The sequence below is a fragment of the Eumetopias jubatus genome, unplaced genomic scaffold (genome assembly GCF_037043125.1).
Source record: "Eumetopias jubatus isolate StellerSeaLion01/CBP00866 unplaced genomic scaffold, mEumJub1_p1.0 scaffold_3, whole genome shotgun sequence".
Taxonomy (NCBI): Eukaryota; Metazoa; Chordata; class Mammalia; order Carnivora; family Otariidae; genus Eumetopias; species Eumetopias jubatus.
This window is the reverse complement of record NW_028274809.1, coordinates 65,829,562-65,850,364: the sequence shown is the minus strand read 5'-3', so window position 1 is coordinate 65,850,364 and position 20,803 is coordinate 65,829,562. Positions and strand designations below refer to the sequence as shown.

Here is a 20,803-nt window from a genome sequence, read left to right as displayed (position 1 = left end):
TCTCAGAAAAAAAAAGAACAATTCACCCTGACCAGGAAGATGTATTACAAGAATTGCAGGAATGAAAAGATGGGTTAAACATTTAAAAATCTGTTAATGTGATTCACATTAAAACAGATTCCTATGTGAGAAAAACAAATCAGAAAAAAATTAGTAACAACTCCCCTTTCCCCAAAAAAACATAAACTTAGTAAAAAATATGCAAAAGCTATATAAATTCCTAAACTTTACTCAAGGACATTTGAAAAACTGAACAAATGGGGTAACTAACACACTAGGTTTCTTCTTATCACGAATGGTGTGGTACAGTGAATTATTAGCTTCAATCTTCCCAGCTTCCCTTAATACATGCTTTCCGCCATGAAAGTGAGCAGTTCCTCCCATGAATGCTGACATGTACTTTACTGCTTCTTGGCTATGGACTTGGGACGTTTTCCTTATTTGGTCAATGGAACGTGAATAGGAATGGCAGTGTGCCACCCCAAAGTTTCAGAGGCACTGAATATTTCTGCCTGTCCTCTTGCATCTCTGCTATCACCATGAGAAGAGTTTCCTCTGGGTAGCTGCTGCTCTCTGGCTTGAACCCAGAGAAGAATACCCTTAGAGCTGACCAGAGACCAAACTGCAATGAGGTGCTACACCCAGCCAGCTGGATCTAAAATTTGAAGCAGAACCCCAGGCAAGCCTGGTTGAGGTCAGATGATCCCTACCAAAGTGAGAAATGAATGCTTATAGTCATATGCCCTGAGATCTGTAGTTGTTTGCTATGCCTCAATAGCTGCCCCATGATAATACTCATTTTTGGTTAAAAAAAATTTTTCCCCAAATAATCTATAGATTTAATGCAATTCAAACCAAAATCTTATTTTTTTTTTAACTTGGTAAGTTAATTCTGACAGTCAATTGCAAAAGAAGAGCCAAGAAAACTATCGAAAAAGAAACATGATGGAGAACTTGCCCTAAAAAATATAAAAATCCATTAAAAATATAGGAAAGAATAGACCCAGTTTAAAAAAAAAAAAGGACCACTCAGCATACGGGGGGGGGGGAGGGGAATAGCTTTTGGTATTAAAAAGATGCTCAATCTCAACATAATTGAAGAAATGAAAATAAAAATAAAGTTTTATTCTACCAGATTCTACCACTTTTATTCTATCAGATAGTTAAAAACAAAAACACCACACCAATAGCCAGAATTAATAAGGAAGGGTGAGGGGGCATCCAGTAGACTACGGATGGGAGTATAAATTCTTAGGAGAACAATTTGGTAGTGTCTTCCAGAATTTCAAACATGCATACCTGAGGTAGAGACTGCAATCTGTCCCCTCAAATCCATTCTCTCTTCATTTGCTTGGGCACACAGCTAGCCTACATTTTCCTGCCACCTTTGCAATTAGATGTGGCCCATGGGAGACCAAGCACCGTATGCCACTTCTGGGCCTGGGCTTTAAAGAAAAGTGGAATGACTCCACCCTCTTTCCCTTTGTACCAGCTGGATAGCAATGTCATGAGGTTTTAGGACAAGGCAGAGTTGCAAGATGGAAAGGGACTAGGTCCCTTAATGACGGTGTGGAGGAAGGCTGCCTGATCAAGATTTACACCCACTCAAAATAGTTACATATCACAAGAAAAATTGTGTTTAGATTTTTTTTTTTTTTTTTTTTTTTTTTTAGGAGCTTAGCCTATCCTAACAAATAAGATTCCCTTTAACTCAGTAATCCCTCATTTGGGAAACATCCTCCAGAAATACACAAAATGTGTATAAAGGGGTGTGTGTGTATAGGCCTAAATGTCTACCAATGAGGAAAGATAAATTATTTGTATGTTTATTTTATAGATGTTTCCATTGTTAAAAAAGAACTATGTATATCTGTGTGAATGGATATAAAAGAACATCCACAAAATACTAAGTTAAAGAAAAATCAAGTTTAGGGGCACCTGGGTGGCGCAGTTGGTTAAGTATCTAACTCTTGGTTTCAGCTCAGGTAGTGATCTCAGGGCTGTGAGATCAAGCCCTGCACTGGGCTCCGCGCTCAGCACTGATTGTTTGATCGCCTTGAGTTTTCTCCCTCTCCCTCTGTCCCTCCCCACCAGAACATGTACTCTCTCTCTAAAATAAAACTTAAAAAAAAAAAAAGAAAAATCAAGTTTAAAAACTATATAACAAGTCTATTTTCTACACACATTCCCCCAAAATATATTTTTTATGTATTGATACTCCCCTCACCCCCTCACACACAGTGCCTACAAATCTAGAAAAATATAAATATCAGTTACTAATGTCCAAATTGTGGCCTCCAAATATCATTTCCCACTAAAAGGGATTAGACTGCGTTCCACAATGCCTAATACCTGTTTGGGGCAGCAAATATACAGAAGTACCCCGGTATATCTTGCTCTCTACCAAATAGCAAGGAAACTATCAAGGACTACGAGGATCATATGGAAAGGACTTAAGAACTAACTTGAGGAGGCTACCAAGAGCCAAAGATGAGATAATTTAAGCAATTTTAATAACCAAAATGGTTAGAAACATTTAAGTTTAATCCATGTCATATAAACAAATCCAAACTACTAATCAGTCACTACTGCAGGATGCCAGGGAATTTTTAAATTTTTTTTGGTTTTTTGAAACCCAGAAATAAAAGACTCAAGGACTTATCCAATTTTTCTTATATGAACTATAACACCAGATAACCACCAGTAGATTAGAAGGTTTTTTTTTAATAGTATTCCAGCTAAGAAATGAAGAAAGAATGATATAACCATATTAATCCTAGAGCACCCACATACTGAGCACAAATTTCTGAGCCACCTGGGTGGCTCAGTCGGTTAAGTGTCCAACTCTTGATTTTGGCTCAGGTCACGTTCTTGGGGCTGGGAGATCGAGCCCCGCACTGGGTGTTGGAGGCCGCTTAGGATTCTCTCTCTCCATCTGGCCCTCCCCCCACTACCTCTCTTAAAAAGAGAAAATTCTGCTAATAGCACAAAAAGACAAGCAAAGATTATGTCCCTTTGATGAAAGAACACATCACCACTTACTAAATAATTGCAAAAAAAAATTGAACATGAATCTAACCAAGCCTCTATATCCAGTACCAATTTATAGGAAATTCATAGGATAGCAACAAGTTATACGGTATATGGCATGTAGTCAATAAAATTTGTATGGAAAACCTACAGGATAAAAGACTGGTTTCTTTAACTTACACATCACAAAAAAAAAAAAAAAAAAAGAGGTGGGAGAAGAGGGAGGCAGATGGAGGGAGAGAGAAGGAAAATGAGGAGGGGCGGAGGGAGAGAAGGAATCCTCCAATGACTTCACACTCCAGAAGAAAACTCCAAACCCTCAAGATGACCGAGACCTTTCAAATGCTGGCTCCCTAAGACCTTCCACATCCTGGCTCCCCTGCTCCACCCTTCTGCTCTGACTTCACTGTCCAGTCATTTTATCTCCTCCCACTCCTTAAAAACATGACACAAACTTTTGCCTCAAGGTTTTCACACTTGTTTTTCCTTCTTTCTCTAAAGTCTTCTTCCAGATAGCTGCATGGCTTGCTCCTTTAGTTCAAACACCATCTGCTCACTGAGGCCTTCCCTGGCCATCCCATCAAATGGAACCCTTCCCCCGACTCCCGATTTCACTTTCCAGTTTTATCTTTTCTCCATAGCACTTATAACTCTCTAACATACTACATAACCTCTTATTTGTTCTGCTTTTTATATGGTTCCTCTCATTTGAATATAAGCTTCACAAGGGCAGGGACATTTTCCATAAAAGAGTGTCTTAGAACAGCTATTGAGATATTTATATAAATCAATAAATTGAGTTTTTAAAAATAATGCAATGTTAAGTTCTTCAATTCTATATTGTTTGAAAAAATCAAACTTAAAATATGATAAAAATATATGGTTGTTTTTTTTTTTCCTGGAAATTATAACCAGATCCAAAGGTACTTGTATTATCTTTTTTTACTTAACCTGTGTGCTGTTTCAACAGTCTGGTCCCAATCCTGTAAGGCAAGTTGTAGTTTCATTTTCTTTACAAAAGCAGGAAGGAAACTTGGAAAGTTCACTATTATCTGGTTCACAGTCTCCAGAGCACCAGAATAATTCTGGCTCATCTCAAGGCATTGTGCCTAATGGGAGAAAAAACGTGGTATCAAAACTGTGATCATACATACCAAGGTTCTCATAACAGTTATCCTGGAAGACATACAATACTAGTGTTTAACATATTCTTTCTATATTCTTGTTTTCTGACTTTTCTGTAGGGAACAGTTATTTTTATAATGAGAAATACAAAACAAGTTTTTAACAAAACAAAAATTTTCAAACATTACAAAACAATAAAAATATTTTATGTAATTGACTTTGTTATAAAACCCTAATTTAAATAACTAGAACAGAAAAATTATCTCTTAGAATAAAATATTTCTAGGCTATTTGCAAATGGAATCTAAAATGAAGAGATTTTGTATGTTTTTTTCAAAAAATTACTTTCAGGCTAAAGAAGATAAGACTTTAAAAAATAAGCAAAATAAAGTTCAAGCAACTCCTTCTAGCTCAACATTTTCAATTCTAGAAAGTATTTTAAGGAAATAATTGAATAAGACCACACAAAATATAGATTATAGTTATGGCAGATTTCTAATAGATATAATGGAAAAAATAAAAATAATCCAAAATGTCCATACAGGATTAAATTATAGCCTATCTATTTAATCAAATTTTAGGTGGTTATGTGGATTTGTAGATCTGTATTTACTGACATGAAGAGATGTCATCTATAATGCAATAGTTTAATTAGTTATCTTTAATGGTGATATTTATTCTTAATTCAGATATTACTGAATTGTGAATATTTTTTACAATGTCTATGTATTACTTTCATAGTCAGAAAAAATAAAGCTATAGAGTTACTGCTATAGATAAGAAAAGATATGAGGCATATTTATCACATATCAGATTTTTAAAAATTTGCTTCGAGATCTCCTTTAGGAATAAATTTAGTCCTGGAATATCTCAGTTCAAAATGAGCATCCAGTCTCAAAAAATGTAATATAATCCTAAAATTGGTTTGAGATTATATTTTCATGTATATTCCCATATAATTATATTCCCATATAAAGTCTGAGAACCATCCAAAGATGCCATTATGTCAAAATAAATTACTATTAAAATTTCTGAATAGCTGAGAAAGATTAATGCAGAGCATTTTTTCAAATTACATGTATCTTTAGAATCTGCCTAAATAGCGGGTAATGTAAAAAAAGAAAATCATGTTAAAAGACCACATCTATTACTTCCTTAGACTATCATCTCCCATATGATGCCACATACATATTAAATGAAACTAAATTTGCTGTGTATTTGGTTCACATCATTCCAAGTTGGCATTAGGCTAATGCAAACATCCTCTATTGAATTAATTGAAAAATAAATACATAATTGGGATGGGTTGTAGCAGAAAAAGAATTTAAACCAATCTTAAGTATTGGAGGAAAAAGGTAAGTCCCTCCTAAAATATATTAACACCTGAAACAGCCCCACCTTAGGAGGTTATCAACTAGCTTTTCTTTAAGAAATAGGGAGGAGGAGAAATAATCAAAAAAAAACTTTTTAAAAACTTGATAAACACACAATTCCTCTAGCAGTGCCTTTAGGTAAAACTTGACTCCAATCAGCTGGAATGCTAGCTGTACGCCCGGCGCGTATCTGAACACGCTCACCAGCCACAGACATTGACAAGAGTGATGAGGGGATATTAACAACAGCCAAGACAGTAATCTCTCTTCTTCCTTTTTATCCTCCCAATTACTGCTTATCTAACAAGGTGTTTTCCTAACATATACATTTAATTTCTTCTTGCCAAATCAAAAATTTGAAGTTTTAAGGCGTTCTAAAGGCATCAATGGAACTGAAGAAAGGCCCGAATTATACATTTCTACCTACCAATGATTTCTAATGACTCCGCCAATTAATTGCTCATCCCTCACAATATAAGTCAGGTCATACTGTTTCTCTTTTCACCGGCTGCCTATCTGGTTCAAATTAAAAGCCAAAGGCTTTATACAACCAGCCCGGCCGCTCATCCCCCCATGCCCACCTGCCCCCACGCCCACCTGCTTTTCCTCCAGCCTCTTCTAACCTCCGCTTTGCTCATTCCACTTTCATCTCCTGGTCTCCCAGCAATACCCTGAACATGCCTTAAGGTATTTCAACTTGTTATCCCCTCTATTTGTAATGCTTTCCTGCAGGAGCCCAGAGCTTCAACTCTCACCTCCTATATATGTCTTTGCTCAAATGTCACTTTTCCTGACCACATCATTTGAACCTACAAATTCATAACCCAGCTTTACATCTCCCCTTTACCTGATTTATTTTTCCATTGCACTTATCACCTTCTAATATACTACATAACTTATTCATTTATTTTTTATTATGTTATGTTAATCACCATACATTACATCATTAGTTTTTGAGGTTTACTTATTTATTTTATTGTCTGTCTTCAACAATAGAGTATAAGCTCCAAAAAGGAAGAAGTTTTATTTTGCTTCAGGGTATCCCTACTATCTAGAGTGATGCCTTGCACATATTAGACTATAAATGTTTAGTGAGTAAATAATATAGGAACCACCACCAACAACAATTAAAACCAATCAAGATTTAGGAATTTGGTAAGGAATACATCTCTCTAGCTTGTTGTTCACTGTCCTATACAAATAAAATCCAGTCCCTCCCATAATTGAGAGCTGAAAGAAGTAACATGACAATTATTATCTTTTTTGAGCTACTCATTTTGTTGGGTTTCAAATATATTATGAATAAACTTTAAAACATGATTTATTTACCCTCACTCCAACTCACCTTACCCAGCAGAGCAAAAATATCATTTCCATCTTGTAATCCCTCTTCAAAATATCTCAGTGCTTTTTTAGTATAAGGTTCTTTTCCTCTTGTGATATCAAGCCATGCTCTCAAAACCTGTCCCTGTAGAATGAAAAATTCTAATCATACTTTCATTTTATTGGAAATGAAAGAAATAAATGTTGATGAAAGAGGTAAACCTAACATCCTTTTTTGTGATGAGTAACAAAAAATCACTCTGTCAAAAATGTTATGAATAATAAAAGTGTTCAGTAAAATTGTTTTCAAACCTTTCCAGCCTAAGTCTTAGGAACGGTTATGTATTTCAGCCCTTAAGGTTACCACGTATTCAATATTAATATTAAGAAACTTGTCAAACATTCCATTATTCCTAAATAACCAATATTCTTACCTGGGACTTTGCTAGTAAATTATTTTAGTATTTGTGCCGCTGAAGCGAGCACTAGTAAATTATTAATAATAATTGTTAAACATGGGGTGCCTGGGTGGCTCAGTTGGTTAAGCAACTGCCTTCGGCTCAGGTCATGATCCTGGAGTCCCGGGATCGAGTCCCGCATCAGGCTCCCTGCTTGGCGGGGAGTCTGCTTCTCCCTCTGACCTTCTTCCCTCTCATGCTCTCTCTACCATTCTCTCTCTCTCTCAATAAATAAATAAAAAAAAAAATCTTTAAAAAAAAAATAATTGTTAAACATGTAATTCAAAACACAAACAAGAATCCATTACCTCTTTTTTGGGCAAACAGACCAAGTGAACTAAGATGGAAAAACAGAAGTGTCTTGCTTGATACATATTAAAAGTTAAGATAATCTGGCAACTATCTTAATCCTTGTGACTAGTCCAGTGAGTTTCAAATGAAAGGACAAATGACCTCAAAAACCAAAGACTGAAGAAGTCATGGGTGTTTACGTTCAGAAATGCTAGTGAGTCAGCAGGTTATAAGGTTTTTAGGATTTAGAAAGAAGATGGATACATGTTACTGTACTTTTCAGTGTCCAAAAAAATTGTGCAATCTGTTCTTCTATCAAAAAATTCTAGGTTAACTCATAAACTTATCAATCTTTAAGATTATATTTACCTCCCTGCATTTCACTTGAAAAGAAAGATATGAATACTAAAACAATGCTATTTCTCTCTTTTTTAAAGATTTTATTGACTTGAGACGGCAAGCATGCACATGTGGTAGGAGCAGGGGTGGAGGCAAAAAGAGAGGGAGAGGGACAGCAGGCCCCTCACTGAGCGGGGAGCTGGATGCAGGGCTGGATCCCAGGACCCCAGGATCATAAACTGAGCCGAAGGCAGAGATTTAACCCACTGAGCCACCCAGGCGCCTCTAAAATAATGCTATTTCTACTCACTAGATCAATGTTCTGTATTTGAATCATTTCAACTATTGTCTCTGTGTGGATGATGCCCAGCCTTTTTTCTATTCCAATACCTCGTCTAAACTTTTCTTTTTCCAAAAGCTCATCTACTATCTCCATCACACTGTTCTACCAGAGATGGAAACACAGCATGTCTGGAACCAAATATACTACCCCCTCCAAGATTACCTTCTTATCCCAATAGTCTCTGTTCATGTTAACCTGAACCACGGTCTCTGAACTGTCCAGGCTTAAGACCTCAGAGAGAGATCCTTGATATCTGACACCTCAAAATCTTGCCCCTGCCACTTATAATCAGTTGACAGCTCTTGCGGGTATTTAATAATTTTCAAACTCATACCCATGGTACAATATTTTAGTTTAGGCTCACAAAACCTTCTGTCAGAAAGCATGTACTACCATTTTTGGGGCTGCACTCTAGTTTCTCCCCAGGCCAGTTCATCCTATAAACCATCATTAAATCAGTCTTGTGAATTTGCACTCTTAATAATACCACTGCCACAATTATGTTTAAAAACCTCAATAACGGGGAGGCCTCGGTGGCTCAGTTGGTTAAACGTCTGTCTTCAGCTCAGGTCATGATCCCAGGGTCCTGGGATTGAGTCCCGCATTGGGCTCCCTGCTCAGCAAGGAGCCTACTTCTCCCTCTGTCTGCCATTCCCCCTGCATGTGCTCACTCTCTCTCTCTCTGACAAATAAATAAATCTTAAAAAAAAAAATAACCTCAATGACCTCTCCATTGCCTATCAAATTAGATATAAATATGTGTAGCTAGCTGTCAAGGCCCTTCACTTTGTCCCAACCCACCTCCCTAAGCTTTTCTTCCACCCTCTTTATCTATGCACCCGGTGTTTCTGTCAAATGTGAGCTTCTCACTGTACCCAGAACCAACACATCTCCTTGTTTTTCTTATTTCCATTATTTCCCACCTTGGGAGTACTGCTTCCCTTTTCCATCATCTTTGCATTTGGAAACTGTATCCATCTTTCAGGTTTCAGCTCAAATGCTACTTCCTTCAAGAAATTCTTCCTCATTCTAACACTTATAGATGCAATCTCTCCTTAAATTCTTAGAATAATGCCTAGCACAAAGTAAGTGAGCAATAACTGTTAATTATTATTTTATATTTTAATCACATGTCTCTCATACCACTTATAAATGTTCTCATAGAATTAGCTGGGTATGTGCTCTATGACACTACTAAACTGATCCAACCATGTAAGTAAAGTTTATGTATTCCTGATCTTTGTATCACTAACAGTGCAAATATCAGTGCCTTGTACCTAGAGTTCAATAAGGAAAGTGAGAGGAAAAAGAGATAAGGAAGGAAGGGAGGAAAGGAACCAGGGAGGAATCTTTTAAAGAGTTAATAAACAGCATAAAAACAAACAATGTGAGACAACCACAATTTTACAAGATAAAGCTTTTACAATCTTTTACAATAGTTTTGTAATATTTACAATATTTACAAAATATTAAAATAAAGCTATTTATAAAATGAGAATAGAGTAGAATAACAAGGAATACTACTGAAAATATAAGCTTCTTTTACTAGTGTATCTACTTCAAAATAAGAAACTCAGTTACCTCTTTATTGCCATTTGACATTTTGATCATTCTGTCAATATACTCTCTCGCCTTGTCATGACGGCCAATGTGCCATAGAAATAAGCCTGCATGGTACAAAGCTTTCGGCCCAGCTCCTTTACGTTGCTCCTTTACTCTGGCATCTGATTCCAGAATAGCTTCTCTATCTAGGAGGGGAAAAGAGGCATTAAATGAAAATTAAATTCTAGATCAACTGTTCATAATGGGTCAATTAACAGTGCACAGAATATAGTTCTCTCTATAGCACCACTGTCTAACAGAAATAAAATACAAGCCACATTTGTAACTTAAAATTTCCTAGTAGCCACATCAAAGTAGCAAAAAGAAACAAAACTGATTTCAATAATATATTTTATTTAACCTAATATATCCAAGTTACCATTCCAACACAAAATTGACATGAAAATTGAGATTTTTTTTTATTAAATTTTTAAAATCTCATATGTATCTTATACAAAGTATATCTCAATTATGATGCTAAATTTTCTTCAAAAATACTTGATTTGGGATGCCTGGGTGGCTTAGTCCGTTAAGCATCTGCCTTCAGCTCAGGTTATGATCTTAGGATCCTGGGATCGAGTCCTGTGTCAGGCACCCTGCTCAGCAGGGAGTCTGCTTCTCCCTCTGCCCCACCCCCTCTCATGCTCTCTCTCTCTCTCAATAAAAAGTTTAATAAAAAAATACTTGATTTGTACTTAAGAGTCCATAAAAGTTATAGCTAAAAATAGCAGATTCAAATATTCACTATTCCAAACATAACTTTTCTAATAACTGAATCAAGTTATCAGTTTTAAATTTACATTTAATTAGAATTAAATGTGTATTTTAAGTTCAGTCTCTCGAACTAGATACATTTCAAGTACTCAGCAGCCATGTGGTTAATGACCACTGTAATGTACACTATAGTTCTACAGTTTATGTCATTCTCAAGATCTAAAGGCTAAATATGCCAATTTTTTTTAATAATAAGACTTGAAAAAATTAGCAATGATTCTAAAATTATTAGGGGCAAATCCAAAACTAGTGCTCAAATTACCCAATTCCCTAATCCAATTCTAAAATATGTAAACATTCCTGGCTATTGTCATAGCCCAGTGAAAGGTAATATAATTACTATTGATTTACATGGTTTAATACCGACCGCTTGGCAGCTCCCTTACAAAGATGGTCTACCTCTAATAACTTTAACCATTAAATCTATTAGGTACGTACTTAGGACACAAATGTCAATTGGATCCAAATCCTGAATTGAATCAGAATATGGATCAGCTATGCAATAAGTTTTAAGAAATGTCAAAGTTGAAGGCTGTGATTCTAACCAACTACCTTTCTGGAAATACCAGAAAACGGTATTATCTCTTCCTTTTATCTCTAATGATACCAATGTAAACTTACATTATGAGTTCACGAAACAAAATTGTTTTTGGAAGGCTACAGATTGCCTGGCAAGAAGACCCTCCAACACACCCACTTGAACACCTTCGTAAGTTTTCATTAAATAGTCATGATACAGAAAGAGAACTCATCAGGGCAGGGGCAGGATTTGTACTTTCCTGCCAGATGTCCATCAAGTCCCAAGTGGGGCATCTGTTAGCTGTGACACCATCAGCACAAAGCTGGCTCTTACCAGATATCAGCTCAAGTTCTTAAAGCACGACAGCCCTTTTATAATCAGGGCTTATGTCAGCATTTAGAAAGAATGAACATGAACAATCTAGGGCCTTCCTAGGCAATACTGATGGACATCTGGGTCTCTCCTGAGCTTAAGCCCACTCAGAATCATCTATGGTAGAAAGTAGAGTCAGTACTCAGGTGTTTCTAAATAGTATTTCTGCCTCCATCTTTTTACTGTCCTGGAAATCACATTTCCCAACAGAACCAACACCCGTTGAGAATAACCAATGAAATGAAAACGTGATTCTAAGAGGAAAATATTTTGTACTAATTTGCTTTTTAGATTTACTGGCTATATCTCTCTCTGCAAATTCTCTGCTCCACCTAATACACTCCTGCTGGATCAGAGACCTACACAAGAGCCTAATCCTGAACCTTCAACATATTTCCCATCGATTTAGCCTGTCTGACAAATATGCTTTATATTCAAATCCTACTTGCCCTTCAAAGACCAGATTAAGGCCCCATCTTCCACAAAACCTCCACAGCCTTCTACGGATTAACAGTACATATCATTTTCAGTTAATTATGGACTTGTTTTCTCATAATTTTATTTAATAGTAACATTAGCATTTAACTTCTGTGGGTTTTACATTTTCTTTTCTTCACTAGACTATAAACTTGATGTCATGGACCACTTTTTACAATTCTTTTGTATTCTCTAACTATATCTGACATAATCCCTTGCAGAAAGTAAGCATCTAGTCATCAGATTTGTTTACTTGTTACACATATTAATGTTTTAAATAACTTTTTGTTCATTTGTGCAAGTGTATGTGAGGTGAAGGAGGTATGTGATACTTTGCTCAGGAAAAAAATTTTCTAATATTAAAAAAAAATTCTGTGACATCTGATTATCGTCTAATTATTTGAAACATGACCTATATTTACAATGCCATTAGCTGTTAGTGAATGTATATAAAAGAATACAATACTATTTCTTCTTTATTACCTATAATTATGATATTCTGCTTCCACCATTAAGATCCACCATATATTGACATTTCACACAATTTTAATTGCTGGTTTATGCATAAAGTTCTATCATCTACTTATATTTCCCAACCTACTACTGGATAAAAATTTACTGAATATCTTCCAAGAGCTAGCAAGCCCCCTGTGGGGATATGTACAGGCCTTGAAGAAGCTTAAGATACAATGGAAGAGATAAATTGCATGTAGCTATAGATTTGCACATAATAAGCTATAAAGTTGGCTGCTGCAGAGCAATTTCTGCATATATCTCTTTTGGGCTGTCCTTTGCTTAATAACTGCCAATATACATTCAACTTGATATTAATTCCAATGATTCCTATATATAAATGAAACTTCTGTTGTAAGATATAAGGAATATGAAAGGGATATAAGACACGTATTTCTTGTGCTTGACAAATTTGTAACCTTCTCAGGGAAGATAAGACAAATTGATAAAATAGTATTTACAGAAAATTATAATATAGTATTATTAGACTAAGTGCAATGGTAATTGAGAAAAATCAAAATTGAGTAGAAAAAATTGTCTTAAGCCTTATACTTAAATACTATACCTGGATTAGGACTCATTTTATGGGCATATATCAGTGCAATTAGAGAACAAAGTGATACATCTTGTTTATTTTTAATAGCCTCAAATTCACGAAGAGCTTCTTGAGTTTTACCTGAAAATCAAAATTATAATGTGAAAAATTGTTCATACTACAAAACAAGAATTTAAAAACGTATGGAACATGTTTAATAATTAGCACGTACCTTCCATTAATGTACCATAGGCATGATAAAACCTGAACACTGGGTCATTGCCATACCTCTTAACTCCTTCACTGGCAGTAAGTAACACATGATGGAAATATTTCTCTTGACAATAGTAATTAATCAAAGTCTAAAAGGAAATAAGGACTAAATGTTAAAAGAGATTTCGCTGTTCTGAAATACCGTTAAGAAACATATTTACCTAAAATCTTGAATAATCTAAAATTAGATGTGATTTTTTTTTCTTCCAAGTTCCTGAAAATATTGTTAAAGACTAGCACTTAACAGTAAGGAATGCAAAACACAATGAACACAAAATTTTTGAAAAAAACTCAATGTTTCCTAATAATTTCAGTCTTCTTTTTCTAAATTGTTTGTTAATAATACTGAAATTAGGCTACTTTCACCTCTTTCCTTTCCTTTGCCCACATTTTCTTAAAGGTTTTAGAAAATGGGAAAACAGACAAAAAACAGGAATAATAAGAGCCTTCCATTGCGAGACCATAGGATTCTTTTTTAAAAAATCTTGCTTCTGTTTTGTTGTTATAGCATTACAAAGTAATAAACTGAATTCAGCAATTCATTGTCAAATGTTGTCTTGTTCTCTGAGTTCTACAACAAATAACTGTCAGTAAGAACAATTGATCTGAGCTGTTTCTTAATGGAAATTACTATCTTTAAGTCCTTTCTGAAATTGTTTTATTTAGATTTACATGGCAGAAAACTAATACCGGGAGATACTAAGTTCTGATTAATTGGGTCTATGCTTTACACCTTTTTCTCAGGATCATGTGTAAGGCTTAGTTGCTAACCTAATCAAAGAGGGAAGTCAGATTCACTATCGCTGAGATATACCTGATTCACCTCCATTAACCAATCTGGGCCATCCCATACTCACCTACTGACTTGCAGCTGGTACAGCAGGGGCGAGAAATAAGGATGAAGCAGCAACTGACAGGATTGAAATATGAGTGTCTAAACTGCTTTTTTTTTTTTTTTTTTTTTTACAGTCTGTTGTCTCTGAAGGGCTACAGTCCACATGCTTCTCTAGAGCAGTTAGACATTCTCTGTAACTTCTACTCCGCTTCCCTCCTTGTGGTTACTGCTCTCTAGTTCCTGTGCCCCCCACAGCACACTTCAGTAAAGTGCAGTTTTGTTCCAGTACGCTTCCCTAAGATCGCAGATGACCTTTTAGTTTGCCACAACTGAGGACTTCTGTTCAGCATTTAAGTACCTACAACTCTCCTGAAATGTATCATAAAAAGGACATGGATTTAAAGGTGAAAAGACCTGTTTTTAAATTTCTGGTCCATCTTACAGCACCTTAGTTTGCTCATTTGTGAAAAGGCTGTTAATTATTTACAAATCATTGTGAGGATTAATTATAACATTATACTGTAAAGCTCCTAAAAAAAATAAGTTCCTCTGAACCCCATACGTTGATGAAGTAAAAAACGTAGTATCCAATCAAGACCTCTCATCTAAGCTCCAGATTCATCTTTCCATTTGCCCCTGCTACCCAAGCCCGAAATCAAGTCATGGCATCCCCCCTTCCAGTTTGCCCAGTCCCCCAATTCTAACCAGTAAGACTCTTCTGTTTCTCTAGCCTACGGCCTACTCTCCATACCTTACCACTCCTTGGTTTGTTCAGTCCAACATTTACTGCCTACTAGTGCCAGGCACTGGGCTAGATGCTGTGAATGTGAAGATGAGTAAAATATGGTTCCTAACCCAGAAATGCTTAAATTCTCCAACTGAGACTAGAATCTAAAGACTAACAAATACAATGCAGTAAATGCAAGCAAGAAAAGAGCTTATAAAGTGCTTTAGGGATGTCGAAGGATGAGGCTGGGGTGTGGGAGGATGGAAGAATAAAATTAAGGGAAAGATTCTCCGGGAGGACTTCAGAACTGACTCTTGACTCGTGAACTCCTCATTCTCCCTCCACACATACACATTCTCCCTATTTCCCTTTCGAGATCCTTGAGGAAGACAGAAGACTTAGCCAGGCACGGTAACCGCAACAACACACATAAGAAATCAGCAACGATACACAAGGATGGGGTGGGGATGGAGAGGACTGAAAAGCCATTTTATATTGTAGAGCAGGGATTGGCAAACTATGGCCTACTGCATCTCTTTGTACGGGCAGCAAACTAAGAATGGTTTGTACATTTTCAAATGGTTGAGGGGGAAAAAGAAAAAAAAAGCAAAAGAAGAAAAAGATACTCGTGAAAATTTTAAGAAATTCAAACTTTAGTGTCCATAAATAGTTTTATTGGAACAGGGCCGTGCTCATTTGTTTAAGTATGTCTATGACTGCTTTCAAGCTAGAATGGCAGATTAGATGACAGAGACACTCTGGCCTGAAAAACCCAAGATAATGTACTATTTGACCGTTTATAGGAAAAGTTTGCCATTCCCTGTTTTAGAGTCTCAAGTAAAACAGATTATAGGATGAGGAGGTTGGAGAGAAAGGTAGGGTCTAGCAGGGCCTCATATTAAGTCCTCGGATTTGCTCCTCTAGTCTAAGTGATGAGGAATCACATAACTGTATTTAGCATGAAAGTGTTTTTATTAAAGATTTCATTTGGGTGGTAGTGGAAAGGATAAAGTGATGAAAAAAATTAAGGAGATGAGGAAAGGTTTCAGAAAATCAGCAGCTCAGGCAAAAAAAAAAAAAAAAGCTGCCAGCGCTCCCTACCACTGCGAAATTGTCCTTCATCCACTTATCACCATCTAACATTGTACTTCCTGTCTGACTCCCCCTACTCAAAAGTAAGCTCCAAGACTGGGAGAATTTTTCTTAGTTTTAATATCGCAGGGCTGATTATCTTCAGGGCCTAGAATAGTGCCGCAATATAGCGTGCTCTCAATACATATTTATTTACGAACAAGTATTTATTGGGTTAATTTAAGGTTTTTGTCCAGCATTAGACTGTAAAATCTGTGAAGGCAGGGACTGTTCAGTTCTGCTCATCACTGTCTCCAGCTTCTAGTGGACACAGAGTGAGCGCTCCATCAACATGTGCTGAACGACTTAATCAGTGAACAAATGGAGACTATCCCCCTACAAGAAAAACCTGTAATTCTCAAGCCTCATGCCCGTTTTTAGATCATTTAAGTGGTCCGTCATAAAATAATTGCTTAATAGATGATCAGTGACAGAGAAGACCATCACCCCCAAATACTCTTCCACTTTCAAGCCTCTGTCTTTGTTTTCATGTAATCTTTCCGTGCTCCTTTCCGTCCAACAGGTTTACTGACATGACTTTGCTTAATTAAGTCCTTAAAAATCGCACCGGGAGGCGCGGTAGGTGTTATTCGTTGACCAAGCTTTCTGAGCCGACGGGATACAAAGTACAAGTACACACCACAAACCTGGTGGGACAAGCACCCTAACGGCGATTTCTTAGCAGCCTGGCGCGCGGGCAGCCCTGGACCTCAAGATTTTAAAGCAGGGCCCACGGAGTTGGCCCGAGTGATGCAGCTACAGGCCCACACGCCACGCTGGGGCACCTGGCGAACTGGGGCAGCAAAAGCACAGCAGGGTAACAACGCCCTCGCTAATTCTGCACCCCCCCCCAGGCTCCCCGACCCCCACGCTACCGGCAAAGGCAGCTCGCGTCCAGGCCCGCGGCCCGCTCACCTTCAGCCCCTGCGAATCCATGGCTCCCACGGGGCTGGGTCGCAGGCTTCCAGGACGAGCGCCTGGCACAGCCTAGCCGAGGAGCCAGGAGCTCAGGGACGCCCGCAGCCCAGGCCCAAACCCCGCTCGCGCTCAGGGACGCGACGGGAGGGGCGGGGCGGGGCGGGACCGCGCTGCCATTGGCTGCCGGCGGCAAGGGGCGGGCTCTCAACGCCAGGATTTGCTGGGGAGGAGGTGCTGCGGGAGAGGAGGTGCTGCGGAGGAGGAGGTGCTGCGGGGGAGGGGGTGCAGCGAGGAGCGCGAGGAAGGGCTGCGGGTGTGAAAGGGGGAGCGACCTGATGGTGCGGAAGGCGAAGGGGTTTCAGACGACGGAACGGCCCAAGGAGGACAGCGGGTGGGCGGGCCCGAGGATTTGGAATGAAGGCACTAAGGAAATAGGGCAGGAGGGAGGAAAAAGAGCAGTGTTTCCCATCTCTGGCTACAAAGAAAGACACCATTTTCTGCCCGTTTGTGTTAGAGGCCAGTTTCCGCAATGCGGCTGTTTGGAGGCCTGACCGGCGCAGAGAAAAACCTTTAACTTTCACGTGTAGTAGTTGTATTACCGCCGCAAGGTGGCGCAGAAAAATCACAGCTCTTAACAGAAAGGTGATAAGCTTCTTGAGCTCTACAGACATTGCTGCAATCCCTTGTTTGTTAGAATACGCTTTAAATTAGTCATTTTTTTCTCTCTGCTAATGGTAGAAGCATTTTTTTTCCAGGATTTTAAGTTGACAATAAAATTAATTCCTGTGCATGGGGCGCCTGGCTGGCTCAGACGTAGAGCATGTGACTCTTGGTCTCCCGGTCCCGAGTTCTAGACCCACGTTGGGTGTAGAACTTACTTAAAAAAAAAAATTCATTCCTGTGCAAACTTTTATGTTTGCACTCATTAGGCAACTTTGTCAACTGCTCATAGATTTCTTCAGGTCAGAGAATTAAATTGAATTATAATGAAGTAAGAGATTTCCTATTTCTGCTTCAAGATACTTTAAAAATAGTGGTAAAGATTTGAGGCTTAAGTGTTCTTTGTAGATTCCAAATTTCCATACCATTGTTAATTATCTTACTTTAGTTGATATATTTGGAAGTTGCCATAGTGCTCGCTTCGGCAGCACATATACTAAAATTGGAAGTTGCCATAATCAAATTTTAAAATTTGTTGAGGAGGAGGGGCACCTAGGTGGCTCCAGTGGTTGAGCTTCTGACCCCAGGCTTGGGCTCAGGTCATGATCTGAGGGTGGTGAGATCCAGGCCAGCGCCTAGCTCTGTACTAGCTCCTGCTCGCTCTCGCTCTCTCTCAAATAAATAAATCTTTAAAAAAGAAATTGTTGAGGAGACAATGAACATTAGCTTTTTTCCATGCTAGTAGGTTAGGTAATGACAATCTAGAAGGAAAAAGTGGTTACCTTCCCAGACTTCAAGGCTAGGTAATATTTTTCATTGGTTTCCTTTTAAAGACTGCTCCACCCAAAAAAGCACATACTGTTTTCATGAGGATTGTCTTTTTTGTTTTCCATATTCATAGTCAAGCTAAATAGTTGTGATGGACAACTTGTAAGTGCCAGTCTGATTTTCAAAGCATGTGGTGTAATCTGCTCTTGGTATGCAGCAGAAAATACCACAAGCCATGGTGCTCATCAAAGCTTATAATCTTGAACTCTTTGGTTTTGGTTCCAGGTGAAAAGTTCATCTGAAAGGAAATATCTAAGGCTGTGGTTAAAGGAACAGGTGGTCAGCTACCTTTCTGAGAATTTTAAAATCTTTTTTTTTTAAGATTTTATTTATTTATTTGACAGAGAGAGACACAGTGAGAGCAGGAACACAAGCAGGGGGAGTGGGAGAGGGAGAAGCAGCCTCCCGCGGAGCAGGGAGCCCGATGCAGGGCTCGACCCCAGGACCCTGGGATCATGACCTGAGCCAAAGGCAGATGCTTAATGACTGAGCCACCTAGGTGCCCTAGAACTTTAAAGTCTAAACTTCGACTGTAAGACCATTAGAAGGCTGCATGCTTGGACCATATTAATTTAGCCCTTTGTAGAATTTCCTTCATTGAATTTTATTCTAAGGTTAAATTATTTAACACAAAACACCATGCCTAGCCCTCCATGAGTGGTTGTTGGATTAAATCTACTTTGGGAATTTGCTTTGACACTCCTGGCAACTTGATGTTCTCTGCATAAGGTAAGAAGTGTCTTTTGGATCTCAGGCAGGAAAAACTGTCTTTCCTGAAAAACCACGGAATGTATTCCTCAGCTCGAACATTTTTATTGGCTCACTTTTGCCTACCAACATTTGAGTATGGCATCTAAGACCCTTCACCTCATTGTCTTTTCCAACCTGCTTCACCCTTCCTAGAGCCTTTATTCCAGGCAAACGGAACAACCATTCTTTCTTCTGGGAATGCTTTCCGCTACTCCGAGCTCTTTCTTCATCTGAGAAAATCTACTCTTGATTCAGAGTTCATCTCAAATCTCATTCTGTAGGAAGGCTTTAGGATCACTGTAACTGGATGGATGTGAGAGACTGCATGGGATAGTAGCAAGAATATGGTCTCCCAGACCTAAGGTAGAGCTCTTGTCTGTTTACTTTTGTGACTTAGAAAGAAGTAATTTCCTGATCCTTAATTTCCTTATTTACCAAAGAAACTAAGCACTTAACATACATGGAAAATTCCTGACATGTACTAGGCATTCTACAACCAGTAATTACCATTAAACATACGGTGCCCAGCAAGACCTACAGCACTTGTATATTCTTTGTATTATGGTCTTGGTGTGCTGTTAATCTTGTTTATTATATGGTGAGCACCTTAAGGCCATGCATGTAGTGTAGTGGGTAAGAGCTTAGTCCCTAGAGATAAATCATCTGGGATCATATCTTAATACTATTATTCACTAGTTTTTCATTTGGAAAAATTACTTAACCTCTCTGTGTTTCAGCTGTAAACTGAGACTAATACCTCAGAAAGTTGTTAAGAAGGTTAAATGAGTTAATATTTAATGGACCCAGCAGTATTAGGTACATGGTAAGCATTGAATAACTTTAACCTATAATTATTTGTACTCCCAACTTCTCCAAATATAGAATATAGTATTGATTCTGTAAACGTTTAGTAAATCTTATGAGGACTGTTGGGGCCCTTCAATTGTGTTTCTGTTTGGCTTTCTTTTCCCCCATTCTTAAACTAAGCTACTATCTATATTATTTCATTATATATTCTAGAAGTTAAAGGAAAACATTTAGGAAAAAGAAGTGGTTCTGGTGAAAACAAAAGTAAAAGTAAGAAAAAATAAAACAGAGATATGGAATTTGGAATCTGGTAAGAACATTAGAAACGATTGTCCAACCTCTTTATTTTACAAAGGAGTAGAGTGAAATCCAAAGATACAAAATAACTCACCCAGGGTCTCACAGTTTTCTATTTCCAATCTAGCCACCAAAGCAGTCATGAATAATGGACAAGATGAAGTGTTTGTCTTTCTTTTTTCTTAAGGCTATTACTCTAAAGTTGAAACAGGAGATAAAGAGGTTAAAAATGTATGAAATCCAAATAAACTAGCACACAGTTCAGTCTCAGAGGTGACATCATGGGAAAGTTAGAGATTAATGAAGTCAGGAATTTGAGTTATGGCTCTGACCCTTAATAACTCTGCAACTCGAGGCAAGTGGTTAATCTTTCTCTGCTTTAGTTTATACATTTACAATTGGAGTAATTGGAAATAGGATCATAATATTTGCTTTGTCAATGTATAGACTAAATGAGATTATAATAAGGTCATTGAAAAACTCTGTGTAAATGTTCATATCA

At 37.7% G+C, this 20,803-nt stretch overlaps 1 protein-coding gene across 3 annotated transcripts in view; it reads right to left on the bottom strand.

Moving 5' to 3' along the window:
- TTC21B (tetratricopeptide repeat domain 21B) overlaps positions 1-17,074 on the bottom strand; it is a 74,644-nt gene extending 57,570 nt beyond the window's left edge. For all 3 annotated transcript variants that reach the window (XM_028122033.2, XM_028122042.2, XM_088021651.1), the window contains exons 1-6: positions 16,957-17,074; positions 13,308-13,437; positions 13,106-13,216; positions 9,864-10,030; positions 6,874-6,996; positions 3,982-4,139 (exon numbers count right to left, since the gene is read on the bottom strand). In XM_028122033.2, the coding sequence (XP_027977834.1) occupies positions 3,982-4,139; positions 6,874-6,996; positions 9,864-10,030; positions 13,106-13,216; positions 13,308-13,437; positions 16,957-16,977 (710 nt within the window). In that variant the 5' untranslated portion in view covers positions 16,978-17,074. The remainder of the gene's footprint in view (positions 1-3,981; positions 4,140-6,873; positions 6,997-9,863; positions 10,031-13,105; positions 13,217-13,307; positions 13,438-16,956) is intronic.
- Between the last annotated feature and the right edge of the window lie 3,729 nt (positions 17,075-20,803).